The sequence below is a fragment of the Mesoplodon mirus genome (assembly GCF_964341445.2).
Source record: "Mesoplodon mirus genome assembly, chromosome: 3".
Lineage (NCBI taxonomy): Eukaryota > Metazoa > Chordata > Mammalia > Artiodactyla > Ziphiidae > Mesoplodon > Mesoplodon mirus.
This window is the reverse complement of record NC_138978.1, coordinates 107,049,730-107,064,259: the sequence shown is the minus strand read 5'-3', so window position 1 is coordinate 107,064,259 and position 14,530 is coordinate 107,049,730. Positions and strand designations below refer to the sequence as shown.

The 14,530-nt window shown below is 42.3% G+C and overlaps 1 protein-coding gene across 1 annotated transcript in view; it reads right to left on the bottom strand.

The window, feature by feature from the left end:
* HIPK1 (homeodomain interacting protein kinase 1) overlaps positions 1-7,302 on the bottom strand; it is a 50,243-nt gene extending 42,941 nt beyond the window's left edge. Inside the window, exon 1 of the mRNA XM_082614947.1 lies at positions 6,937-7,302. Within this exon, the coding sequence (XP_082471073.1) occupies positions 6,937-7,279 (343 nt within the window). The 5' untranslated portion in view covers positions 7,280-7,302. The remainder of the gene's footprint in view (positions 1-6,936) is intronic.
* Between the last annotated feature and the right edge of the window lie 7,228 nt (positions 7,303-14,530).

Here is a 14,530-nt window from a genome sequence, read left to right as displayed (position 1 = left end):
TCTACCTATATCACTGACATAATACCAAACTATAAGAGAAAAACTGAAATCAAGTAGTGCCTTTACAAAATTTACCTATTAATATATGCAAAAATATTTCTTGCCATAATATCAAACCAATTTCTGAACAACAAAAAGGAAGCAAATTTTTGAAATTTGTTTTCCATCGTATATTTGTTGAGTTACTACTTTTAACAATCTATCAAAATACGTAAGCATAACCTTCATGTACCTAAAAGTATTTAGTAAAAAATTTGAATACTATACAAAATTTGCAGTTTGTAGCTATGTATAGGAATATGGGGGCTTAAAGTAATAATACTGAAAAGAATTCATGAAATGTAACTCCAAGTTTTTAAAAGTATGATGATCATAACTGGACACTTTTCAAAAGTATTCTGTTTACCAGAGGAATGTTAATGACAACCTTTCACCCAGTGAACAAAATAACAGATACTGATGGTTTCAAATTCACACTGAGCACTGCAAAAAGCACAAGTTCTAGGAAATTGCTCCAAAAGTTTAAGTATATAAATAAATATAATAATTCTTACTCAGTAAGACAAACTTAAGTCCACCCATAGGGAAATAACAACCCAGAATTTCACTGGTCTTCCCCCCAGCAAGGGTGTATGGTACTGAAGTCAATGCCATGACACCAGGACTCTTACAGTGTGGCTGAGACTCAGCCTGACCTCAACAAGCACTAGGTGAGAAGAAAATACAGAATCAAAATTGCCTAGAAAAATCTATACTCTTATTTATATAACACTCTGAAATTCAGCTAAAAACAGCCATTTCTAAACACGAAATAAAGATACTATGTCCCCCCCCAAAATTTTTTTTTCTTTTTTTTTGCAGGGGGTGGGGTGGCCGGGTGAGAGGAAGTTTTCTCTCTAGGCTGAGACCCCAAACAAAACCATGGAATAGAATTAACATCTGTGGGAAATTTACAATGTATCACACTCCGTTAAGCACATTACACTATTTTCAATTCACATGAGAACAGCTCCCAATAAATTAAAAGCTAACGTCCTGAAAATGTTTCCCCTCTTGACTCTAGCAATAAACTAGTCTTTTCATTTCAAACCTGACTTTCCAAGGATTTAACCATCTAAATATAATGACAAACTTTCCCACTGCATTAATCCCAAACTAGAACAAAAGGCAAAAGGCTACTGGTACTTGTACTTATTGCTAAAAAGAGAATTGAGTCTTGCTAGACTCGAAGGCTTTCAAAAATAGTCAAATTAACAGCTTCCCCACTCCCTGCCATGCGCACATCTATTTAACAACATTTACTGGGTGCCCCACCCTCTGGGCACTACAGTTAGATAATCTTACCATAAAGAATTCAAATATTATAACTATGAATGAAATAGTTGAGTACGACAATGGAGGTAATCATTTATCAGTGTTTTGCCCTTAGTCTTGACTAACTTCCACCTTTTCCCGGACATACCAATAATAAATTTCTAATGCTTTTGCTTGGAGCCATCTTTGTCTTTTTGATACAATTTAACAATTGGTGATCTAAATAACCTACCATCAGTACTGCATATTGATTTCTTCCTCTAGCACTTGTCCTCAGCTGACATGTACACAGATGTACATATTCTCCAGCACACTGATATATAAAGAGTATTCATATCATTAAAGTGGGTAAATAACAATACACATTCTGGAAAAAGATAAGATTGGGAAGAAAACTCTTTCACTGGGATACCAAATATCTCCCACCTACTGCACAATCCTGCACTACTTAGTTCAACAGCCTAACTTTCCCCAAATGGTACCCTCTAGCCCTTCTCAATTCATTCTTCACCTTACAACTGAAGCTTTTAAAAATGCATATCTATCCCTCATTTAAAACTTTAGGATAGGGACTTCTCTGGTGGCCCAGTGGTTAAGAATCCGCCTGCCAATGCAGGGGACACGGGTTCAAGCCCTGGTCCAGAAAGATCCCACATTCCACAGAGCAACTAAGCCCCTGCACCACAACTACTGAGCCTGTGCTCTAGAGCCCACAAGCCACAACTACTGAAGCCCGCACAACTAGAGCCCATGCTCCACAACAAGGAAAAGCCACCATGATGAGAAGCCCATGCACCACAACAAAGAGTAGCCCTCGCTCGCAGCAACTAGAGAAAGCCCACGTGCGGTAATGAAGACCCAACGCAGCCAAAAATAAATAAATAAAATAACAAAATAAAATAAAAACTTTAGGATAAGGTCCAAAATCTCTAATTTGGATTGTCAGGCTTTATAAGATCTGGACCCTGATTATTTTTGTAGCCTTGTTTCACTGACTCTTTCCCCCAGGCACTCTCTTTTCCAGTAATTCGAAATGCTTCTCCTGCCCCAGTTCCTTCATACATAACATTCTCTCTCTGAACTTCATTTTACCCTGTCTTCTCTTCTTTTAACTACTACTTATCCTTTCAGCCTTTACTTAAAGCTCACTTTTTCAATGTGGCATAGGCTGTTGGTCTGGACCACAATCTACTTTCTCCTTCATCCCAGGCACAAGGCTAGACTACATTTACCAGTCCCTCCCTCCAATAAAAAGTGACGTGTGAGCCTTTAGTGTTCCATTCCCTTTACACCAGGAGGAACCCATGGAGATCCAGCTTCTGCCCTAAGACAACACTCAAGGGTTGGCAGAGCAGCAAGATGTAAAGAACATGGGTACCTGAATGATCATGTAGAGCAGAGCAACCTGCCCAGCAGGAATGCTCACTTCAACCTACAACATTCACTTTAGGCTGTTTCATGAGAGAAAAACAATTTTCCTTCAGCAAGACTGTTTAGCCAGCCCTACACTGACAAATACATTCAGGAAAGCCTTCTCCAGACCACTAGGTTAGATTTCCTGATAAAGGCTCCCACAGCATCCTCTACTACAGAAGTAGTAGCACTTACCACACTTGTACTTATTTATTTCATTTATTCATTGAACAAACGTATTTTGAGCATCTAGTATGTCTGCTGGCACTGTTCTAGTTCCCAGGGATAACAGTGGTTCTGGAAGGACAAGATCCCTTATCTCCTGGAGTTTACTTTCTACTGGGGAGATAAACACCTCTTCCCCAAGAAAATGGCAGCTAGCGATAAATGTTATGATGAAAACAAACACAATGACATGATAGAGATGGTGGTCAGGGGAGAGATACTCTTTGGTGGTCAGGGGAGGCACTGTAGCATGGTGGCACTTAAAGCTGAGACCTAATTGACAAGAAGAAGCCATCCTAGTGAGAGAACAGTTAGTGCCAAGATACATTCTTGGCCTATCTGAAGAAGAGACCAGAATGGATGGAACGGAACAAGGGAAAAAATACTAGAAGCAGAACCCAAAAAGGCAGACAAGGGCCAGAATACATACTGACTTGTGGTCACTCTGGATTTTTATTCTAAGTATGACTATTTGTAACTACTTATTTAAAAGTTGACTTCTCTTCTAAACTGCAAGTTCCATGAGGGCAATTCCCAACAGCAGAATAGGTATCTTCTTCTTTTGTATCACCGGCATCAATCACAATGGCTGGCATACAGCGTGTGTCAAATGTTTGCTAGAATGAATGACTATAAAGAGATCACATTATTGCTCCATATATAAATGTAAGGGGATCTCAGAAGTCATTCTGACTAAATTAGAGAAATACTCACATGAGATAGAAATTATAGTTTGTTGTCTACAAGAGAATACTTATTCTAAGTATAGTGATACAGAGGAGAAAAATAAGCTTGAAACCCTGAGAACAGTATTTGAATCAAAGTTCCCCACCCCCTTTCCTGTAGCACTTCCTTCACATGGAACCATGTGAAAGAGCCAGTTCCTCAACTAGTATGCAAAAATAGGGTGTGGAATAGGTGGTGGTAGCTGACAAAGAAGGAACTCTACAATTCTATGTAATTTACAGCCATTTAAACCAATTTTGTAATATTTTGGTAAACTGGCTGAGTGGCGTTTTCCTTCTAGGCAGTATATTTTTTCCTAAATTTCAACTGCTCTCTTAGATTTATTTGGAATGAAGAATCTATAGCAACAGAACAAAAGAAAAGTGTTTTTTGTATTTGGTAAAATGGCACTATCTTAGTATGTGCACAGGACAGTCTATAAGGTCTATAAAGTTTAGAATAAAGAAAACTATACCTCGGAGTTTCTATCATAAGAAAAATGACAAATTAACAAAAATGACAAATTAGCAAATCAATATGAAACATAAACACTAAGATAGAACCCTGTTTAGATCAGCCAGAAAAGGCCTAAGGAAAACAGGACTCAACTAAGGTAATGACAGTTTGGCAGATGAGGAGGTCTTAGATGAATGAGATAACTTTTGCCAGTATGCTAGGGGATATGGAAAAATGAAAAACCATTTAGAGTAATGCATTTGATTGGAGCAGAAGACACTGGCAAAAAAAGTACAGGGATTCTTACGGCTAAAATGAACCTTAAAAGACTTTCTAAAACCCTGTAATTCCAAGATGAGAAAAAGTAGACCCAGGAAAGCCAAACAAGTTTTACGCAGAGCTAATGAGTAGTAATGCTGGCAAAGAATTCAGGTTTTCTGATTCTTTTTCATTAAGTATGGTGGGAAAGCACTGTACAAGGCGCTCTTAAAGAATCCAAAAGAAATACACCTAAGTTTCCCTATCTTCAAAGAACTTAAAATGTTGCTTAGGTGATATGACACATAAAAAAGAAAAATATAAAAACAGGATGTAAAAAAATTTTAAGTGCCAAATTATGCACTACAAAAATACATAAGGCATTTAGGGAGATGGGAGATTAGGAACAAAAAATAAAAAACAAAAAAGGAAGCGAAAAGCAAATCAGTGATTGTTGAAGTGATACTTGAGAGAAAAATTATTTTGATGACTTGTGTTCAGAATGGCATAAAATTTAAGGGAAGAAACTGGGGAAAAATTAATAACTGTAACTTTTTATAAAATGGATTGCTTTATATAGTCATGAAAATGAAAATAAAAGGGCCAATCAGGAAGTTCATGTTTGCAAAATTACTTCAAATTACAAAAGAACCAGTTACGATATATAACTAACAACAAGCTGCACAAGTTCCAACTGTAAGAAGTTTATAAGGCAGGTTTGGCTCACTGATTTGTACCAACACAACCACTGACTAAGCTGTGCTTATGAAAACAAAACCAGAGAATAAAAGAAGTCTATTTTCCAGAGAATTGTGAATGTTGAGATTATCTTTTTTTCTTTTAGGAGAGAATTCTGACTTGGTTTTCAATCTCAAGTTACCAATCAACTTGTTCTGCAATCCATAAAACTACAATGTCCAAAGATAGGATAAACTATTCATGAAGATATCGCCAGCAAAAGTCCTACTTACTAATCAGACTCAGTATGTTTACAACATCTCATTCACCATTTTACTGGTAAGATGTTTTACTGGCATGGCTGCCTCCAGTTCCAGCCACAAGTACTTTACCAAAATATCCTTCAAGCCTGGAACAGTGTCTTAAAGTCAATGATATCTTTCATCATACCATCGTACCAGTTTTATAACACAGAGCCCTGAGATTACAGGTATCTCCAAAATCACCAGCTGAATTAACAACTATTATATGACTTGCTAGTAGATTTTTAGATGTTTTACAGAAAGCTTTAGACCTACATATGAAAAAGAGCTGGTGAAGATTTGCATTCTCTACAATCTTTTAAAAAAAAAAGAACCCACTACAGACCAGGAATCAAAAATAGCTTTACACAAACAAGAGCAAAATTGTAGGTTCTACTGAGGGCATCAGCCACTTAATTTAAACCCCACTTCATCAGAAGAAGGAAGCCATGCTGCTATTTTCATCAGTTACCAGGAAACAAATAAGATAAAGGACAGATTGGGCAGAAGAGTCTATAGCTGAAATTAATATTTTGATGCAATGACTGAAAATTCCCAAAGTGTCACTAAGAAAAAGCATCTAGGGCTGCCTCAAAGAGTATCTACAACTGAGTCACGGGGTTAAGTGGAGGAAAGACACTGGAGCTTGGGGTGGTTTTTTTCCCCCTTCTCTAGCTCCTCCTCCCTTCCCCCACCTAAACAGGAAAGAAAGCGCGCCGAGCGTAAACACAGGCCAGAGCTCACGGTTTGTCACCACAACAAATTGGACGTTAGTCTCGCGCTCTTGGAGACCGAGCCCCAGGTCTTGGTTGCTAGGCAAAAAAAACGGCCTCTTTCCCACAGACCTGTGAACAGCGGGGGGCCTTACCAAGAGTTTCGGTTGTTTCCCCGCCCCCCGCCCCCCCCCCTTTTTTTTAAACGAAAGCTTTGGGAAAGTGGAGTCAGACAGCAAAAGTTTCCCTTTGAGCCAGACATCTAGATCTGCCTTGCATAGATATACATTAGGTGGGCCGGTCCCACGCAGTCTCCACCATCATTACAATTTACCAACCTAACGATTAAAGAACAGCAGTGGAGAGGATAGGAGGACTCCCACACCCACCTCTCCGCGGCCGTCCGTTCCAGACACCGCTTCCTGGTCCCCAACAGCACAAATAACCCCAAACCACGGCACTAAGCAGAGCTGTGAAATTCACACGCACAAGCCACACACTGGGAACCGGCCACGACAGCCGAGAAAAAAACCGGCCGGGTGAGAAGACGCCAGGCGGCCCCCTGTCATCTGAGGACAACAACACGTCCAGGAGAGAAGTGGCAGGACACGGGGGAGTTGCCCCGAAAACAAGCCCGCAGCCTCCTCACTTTCCTGGGAACGCTATCCCCTCCGCGGCCGTCACCGGCCGGGGCGCAGGGCTCGGCGCCGGGTCCCGGGTGGGGGCCGCTGAGGGAGGTGCCCCCCGCAGGCCGGGCGCCCCGGAGAGCCTGTGGCCGGCCCAGCCCCGCCGCGGGAAGCCGATGGGAGGTCGCTCCCTGCCAAGGCCACTGCCCCCCCGCCTCGACTCACCGCCGGTGTGTCTGGTTCTCAGCCGCGAGCTGGGGCTGCAGTGAGGAGGCGGCGGAGGAGACGAGATCCGGGGCCCCGCCGCCGGGTCATCATATCCCCCGCGCGAGCCGGCCCGGGCCCCGGCCCCCGCCTCCCGGAGCCGTCCCCGCGCCCGTCCCACGGGGGGAGCCCCCTCAGCCTCCCCCCAGCTCCGCCGCCCGGCCTCTCGCCGCCGCCGCCGCCTCAGCACCGCGCGCTCCCGCCTCAGCCTCCCGCTGCCGTCCGGGGCCACCGCCGGGCCCCTGGCTCCGCAGCCGCCGTTGTCGCCAGACTCGACGAGCTGAGCGCCGAGCGGCCGCCCCATCCGGCCGGCCCCTCCTCGCGGGAACTAGTCCCCAGCCCCGCGCCATGACACCTACTGAGGCGGAAGTGTCGGAGAGCGGGCGGGTTAGGATGACGTCATAATACTGGTGGGAGGGGAGGGGAGGAGGAGGGGGAGTGGGTGGGCCTCCGTGGGGAGCCAGCGTGGATCAAGTGCGGGGATCGGCTCCCCGCCCCCTCCTCACGGCCGACTCCGCGGTGATTTAAAGGTGATTGGTGGCGTTGTGGCGGTCCAGCTTTAGAATGTCATCCCCGCCAGTGTGACATCACCACCGCCTAGTGTGACACCCCCAGAGATTGGACAACGCGCAAGGAGGCAGTGCCTACCGAGGTAGCCCCCTGCTGGTGAGATTTACCTTAGTTTAGGCTTTGATGTATCGTTGCAATCTAGGGACGTTCTAGCTGCGTGACAGGGGTGTATAGGATCCGTAAGCCTCCACACGCAGTAGGAGCCCCTGAGCGGGCTCTTCCCTTGCCTCCTTGGGAACCTGGGTTTGCATTAGGAGGTGAGAAAGAATAGTTGTGCTCTGAACCCAACCCCCTCAAAACCTGCAGTGGACTAATACATAATTTTCTCTCCTCTACCAGGAGATAACAAAACCGGGTATTCAGGAAACGGAATGCGTTGGGCACACAACATTCTGGAAAAATAAACACTGCGTGAAAACTAGGTTATCCTAATAGAAAGACAGTTGCCATCTCCCTGGGCCCAGAAATTCTGGAAAACTTCAGGTATACCTCTTGCTGTGTAAAATGCTCTGATTCCTAAAGTGTGGGACATTTGTAGGGAGACGGTAGTATATTTTTTTCCATCCTGCAAGTGCTGGAGGCGACAAGGATCTGAGCCCTAGAAAGTGGCTGTACAGCACCATGGGTATTTATTTGCATATACGCTTTAAGGAGAGGGCAGATGTGGCTAAGACATTCATTATACACCCTTGACCTCTTTGGATGGAAGAGATAATTTTTGTGAAGATGTGCTAAAGTGGTTATGCTACCTTTGGGTTTCTCTCCTGGCTTAACAGCACTGGGAACAGTTCTGTTTTATTGGGAACAAGGAACTTTATTTCCCTAGAAGACCAGGGTTAGCAAGAGTGTTCAATCCCACAGGGCAGGTTTGTTTGCTTATTTTCACAGAAACTTAGAGAACATAAAGCCCTACGATGGACTGACCTGGGAAACCTCAAGACATGGAGAGTTGGTGAACATGCCTCCTTGGGGAGCCAGGAAAAAGGCAGAACTTGAGCTCTGGGGTAGAACAGATCCTGCTTGAAAAGCAGGCTTCCAAAACATTAATTGCTTACCATGCCTTGGTTCAACCCAACTCCATGACAGGCCTCTAAGCTCCTACTCTCCCACATTATGTCCCTTTCCTCTTTTCAAACACATCTCAAAATCTGCCTTTAGGAAGACTTTCCTCTTTGACTCCCACTTGATTCTGGTTATTCAGTTCTGCATCATCATTTGACTACTTCATTTACTTCTTGTACCTTATTTGTTTATAATTGTTGATCCTATTTTCATTGTTCTTTGGTCATTTCCTCAGTCTGTCTCACTACATTGAGACCTTCTTAAAATCTAGCATTTTCCTCTCTCTAGTTTTTGTATATCCATCCAACAAACTCTGCCTGCTTGATGCCAGGCACTCTCCTACACACTGAGTCAGATGCAAGATGAATAAGTCATGATCTTTTCCCTCAGAAAGCTTACAGTACAGTCTAATGAGGAAAAAAATGCATGGGGACATATATCTAAGATTTGAATGACAGAGTCAGGGAAGATCTTCAGAGAAGGTGATGTTTAAACATGGTATGCTCAAAGAAGTTTCAGAGTTTAGTGTAACTAGAGTTCATTTGTCAATTCAGCAAATATCTATTGAGTATCTTCTGTATGCCAGGTACTGTGTTAGAATTAAAGATAACAAAGAAGAAAAGGGTATGGTCTGTGCCCTGAAGGAGCATACAGTTCAGCAGAGAAATGGCAGAATATGGAAACAGTAAGGTAGGCCAAGTCAGATTTTGAAAGGCAATGCAGAGCTAGTGGAGGTTTAATCAGACAAGTAATATGAAGGAATCTGTGCTTTAAAGAGAGAACTGGTAGCAGTGAGGAGGATGGCAGGCTGGAGTGGGCAAAGACTGGACAAAGAGAGGCTAATTAGAAAACTGTGATGAGGGTTTGATCAAGCAGGGAACGTGGGGAGAAGGGAGAAGATATGTGAACTATTTCCTCCCAAAGTCGGGGCAGCTGGAGAGGGAGATGGAGCTGTTGCCAGTTGGAAGCATTAATGTGTCATCTAGGGTGTGATATCCCTCTAGGGCCTAGATTCAGTGTTGTAGACTAGAAGTCACTCAGGATCTACAGTGTTTAAGGCCAAGTAGGAGAACCTGACCAAAAGGCTGTGTCTTGAGAGAAATTGAGTCCGAAAACTAGGCAAACTATCCAAACAAGTAGTAAATCCAAGGGACCCAGAAGAAAAAGAGAATTCAAGTAGAAGCCAACAGTTCTAAAACTGGGAAAACCAGATGAGAGTGAAGGTCTGAAGTAAAGAATAGGAGGCAGAATGTGGGCAAATCCTTTGAATCAACAAGAGAGAATCCTCACTGATTTTTCAAACCTAGACTCCAGGAAACTTTTTATTTGAAAATGATTTCACACTGATAGAAAAGTTGCAAGAATAGTAAAAGGAGCACCCATATACCCTTTACTCAGATTTACTTATTAACATTTTGACCCTGTTGCTTTAACATTTGCATTCTCAGCCAAATAGATTACACACACGTTTTTATCTGACCATTTGCAAGTAAATCGCATACATCATGCACCTTTATCCCTTAATATTTGAATGTCCTAAGAATAAATACATTCTTTTACAGACACAATACATACAATTATCAATTCCAGGAAACTTAACATTGATAAAATACTTTTATCTCATCTACCATCTGTATTCCAAATTTGTCAATCCAATAATGTCTTTCTTACCATCTTTTCCTCTTCCAGTACAAGATCCAGTTTAGAATCAAATATATCACTTAATTGTCAGTCTCTTCAGTCTCTGTTAATCTGAAAGAGATCTTTAGACTTTCTTTGTCTTTAATATTTTTGAAGAATACAGAATCCTTCTTTAAAATAATACAGTGCTCCTCATTTTAGGTTTGTCATTTATGTTTATCTCATGTTTCTTCATTACTAGGTTCAAGTTATCCATTTCCGGCCGGAATAATGACACTGTGTTCTTCTCAGGGTATCACACCCAAAGTTAGATGAATGTCTCTGTCCCTCATTGGGTGACAATATTTTTTTAATTGAAGTGTAGTTGATTTACAATATTGTGGTAGTTTTCAGGTGTACAGCAAAGTGATTTGGTTATATATATATTTTTTTCAGATTATCTTCTATTATAGGTTATTACAAGATATTGAATATAGTTCCCTGTGATATACGGTAAATCCTTGATGCTTATCTATTTTATGTATAGTAGTTTATATCTGTTAATTCCATACTCCTAATTTATCCCTTCCCCCCGCTCTTTTTCCCCTTTGTTAAACATGTTTGTTTTCTATGTCTGTGAGTCTGTTTATATTCTATTCCACAGGGACACTTCCTTGACCTTTATCTGAACTGCTCTTCACCCCCATTAGCCAGTCTTATTTTCTTCTTAACACTGTATCACTATCTGATATTTATTTATATATACTGCCTGTCTCTCTCTTTTAGAATTTAAGTTCCATGTGGGCAGGACGTTTTCTGTCTTGTTCACTGTTTTATATCCTCAATGTCTGGAACACATGCCTGGCACATAGTAGGCATTCAATAAATATTTGTTGAATGAACAAATGAATGAAGGGATTTATGGACACTCGTTTTCACACAGGGTAGTTGCAAGTTATAGAGATAATATTTGTACAGTATCTGCCAAACTAAGCATTCAATGGTTGTCAGCCCCTTGAGGGCTATGAACTCTGCTTTATTCCCTCTTGGAGAGAAATAGTATTTATTGAGGAAGGATTGCCTAAGGGATGTGCAATCCATCCATTCCTCCAGATTGATTCATTTATTCATTCACCGGATGTTTATCATTAAGAACGTGCTATGTGTTCTAGACAATAGGGATGAAATAGTGAACAAAACAGACAAAAAAAAAAAGAGTCCTGGAGTTTACATTCTAGTACAGTGAGGCACACACTAACCTCAATAGGTAAATGATATCATATGTGAAGTGCTCTATGGAGAAAAAGCAAGGCAGGGAAAGGGAGTGGCAGGCAAGGTGGTTGTAATTTTAAATACGATGATCAGGAATAGCCTCACTGAGCAAAACCTTGAAGGAGGTGAGGGAGCCACGTGGGTATCCTGGGTGGAAAAGATGGTAGGGAGAGGGAAGAAGTGAGGTGAGTGCTTACCGGGCACATTGGAGTAACTGCAAGGAGGTCAGTGTGCCTGGAGCAGAGTCAGTGAAGTGTGGGAGAGGAGGAGAGGAGCCGGCAGATGGTGGGCACCATTCAGACCACCAGGGGAGCTTTGGTTTTTATTCTGAGTGAGCTGGAAAGCCATCGGAGGATTTGAGCAGAGAAGTAACATGCTATGATTTATATCATGGCTGCTGTGGGGACTCTACTTGTGTGTTTGGAGAGGAGGGGAGCAGTGTTGGAAGCAGGGAGAACATTTAAGAGGCTACTGAAGACCTCGGACAAGAGACAAAGGTTGCTTGGCCAAGGGTGGTAGCGGTGAAGATGGTGAAAAGAAATAAGATTCAGGATATGTTTCAAGGTAGAGTCAACAGGATATACTGACAGATGGTAGTGCGGGTAGGAGGGGAAAGCAACAAGAAAGGGAGAATAGGAAACCAAGCTTACTAGAGACACATAACAGGGTTACTCAGCAGTATGGAACGCCATTCTGATGTATGAGATCATGATTTTAAAATGAAACCAGTCAGCCTGGTGGAATGATTTCTCCAGCAACATCTAGCTGCTCTAGTGCAGGCAAAGAGTAGATAGATATTATGATTTATCCAGAACTGGAGTTTTTTGAGGCAAGTTTGAGTGAAAGAGAGCAAGGGAGTGATATTATATTGATGGACTGTAGCATACAGTCCAGTCAAGGTAGGAAGTGAAGCTCAGAGAGAGCTTATGAACAGTAAAACATTGGCAGTGAGGGTACTTGAGCAGATAATCTGGGAGAAAAGAGGGTTTAAATTTGAGATTTCAGATGTAGTACAACTTATAATGACAGGGTGGTAAGGTAGAGAGAGGGAAATAAGGTCTTTGGAGATGAGGAGTTCAAAGAAACTGAGAGGCCAGAACGTTGAAGTCATCCAGGATGAAGACAGAGTTCTGAAGGAGGAAGTGAACAGGTGGAGATATGGGGAGAGTGGCTCTCAGAGAGGGTGGAAACTCCTGGCCCTTTCCCACATCCTTTGCCCTATGCATCGCTTCCATCTGGCTCTTCCTGAGTTATATCCTTTTATAATAAACTGATGATCTAGTGAGTAAAATGTTTCTCTGAGTTCTGTGAGTTGCTCTAGCAAATTAGTCAAACCCAAAGAGGGGGTCATTGAAACCTCCAATCTATAGTGTGACCGGTCAGAAGCACAGATGATAACCTGGACTTGTGATGGACATCTCAAGTGGTGGCGGGGGCAGTCTTGTGAGACTGAAGCCTTAGTCTGTGAGATCTGATGTCCTCTCCGAGTAGATAGTGTCCGAACTGAGTTGAATTATAGGACACCCAACTGGTGTTAGAGCATTGTTGGCTGGCAGCAGAACCCCTGCTTGGAATTTTGGGTGCTCAGACCTTTTAGCAGGTTTTCTCCAAACCTTATATTCCCGACTCCCTAAGCACCAGACGTCTGGTCTCACCCTCATGCTTTGTTTCTGCAGAGCCTGGTTAGTAGGGTGAGTGAGCTTGACCCAATTTTCTTGGCTTCTTAGAAGCACACCTTTCAGTGAGCACATTAAGGATGGGGTTGTAGCACTGGGGACAGACTTCATCCTCCACTCCCCAAAGTTATTATAAATTGACGGGAGGAGTTAGGACTGGTTAGATAGCCCTAATACAATAGTGTTTTAAATATATGGATACTGCAAGGGAAACACTAACCCAAGGCTAACCAGAAGTTTTGTGTGATTGCAAGATGATTCAATAAGCTATCCGTTTAGGGAAAGAACCAAGCCCAAGAATCTAGGAGCTTTCCGTGACCTGGTGGGTCCAGGATGTGGTCAGAGAAGAGAAAGTTACCCAGGAATGAGATAGTCAAGGTGGAAGGGTGTATCTAAATAAAAGCACTGTGGCCAAAATAAAGACAAGCTTAACCATTCCGAGGATGAGAATCCCCCACGGGCAGCTGTAGATACAGATACTAATAAGGGCAAGCAGAATCATCCTGTAGTGATGTAGGTGGGATATCCTATGGAAGAGAAAGGGGGAAGTGCCATGAACCCAAGACAAAACAGCTTGTGGTGGTGGTGGTTAGAGAGGGTGAGAGGTGGGAACAGGTTATGGACTGACAGTTACTCACTAGAGATAGCATCGGAAATACGTGCACATACAGGGAACTATATTCAATATCCTGTGATAAACCATAATGGAAAAGAATATGAAAAAGAATGTATATATATATGTGTATATATATACACATACATATATGTACATATATATGTATATACATATATATATATAACTGAATCATTTTGCTCTACAGTAGAAATTCACACAACATATTGGAAATCAGTTATACTTCAGTAAAATAATTTTTCTTTTAAATGGACCTCCAGATGGAATTTCTCCTGCTTATGAACCACTCCAAGAAGGCAGAGAGAACTGTCTCCCTGGGGGTGGACTTGAGATAGAGAACCCAGGTCTAAATCCCTTTTCTTGAACAAGTGGACTCACTTATCTTCTATTTCCTACCACAAAGGGTAGTCTGGGTCAAGAGTAAGAGATGGTTCCCCAAGGCCAGTCAGGCAGATTTTCTTCCCTAAAGGGACTTAAATCACTGTCAGTCTCCTTGTGGAAAAGTACAAGTTTTCCCACAGGTCATGAAGCAAATAACTAATTGATCTCTAGGGAACTTCCTTTCTCCCAGTAACTTCAAGCTTCATTGCAAGATCTTCATAGATCTATGGGGGGGTCATCCTTAGATTCTAAAAATAAATTAAATTGGCTTCTTAAAGATATAGCAATGCAGCATGTTTATATGAGGGAGTGTTGAGAAATGAAACAAATAAGACAACTG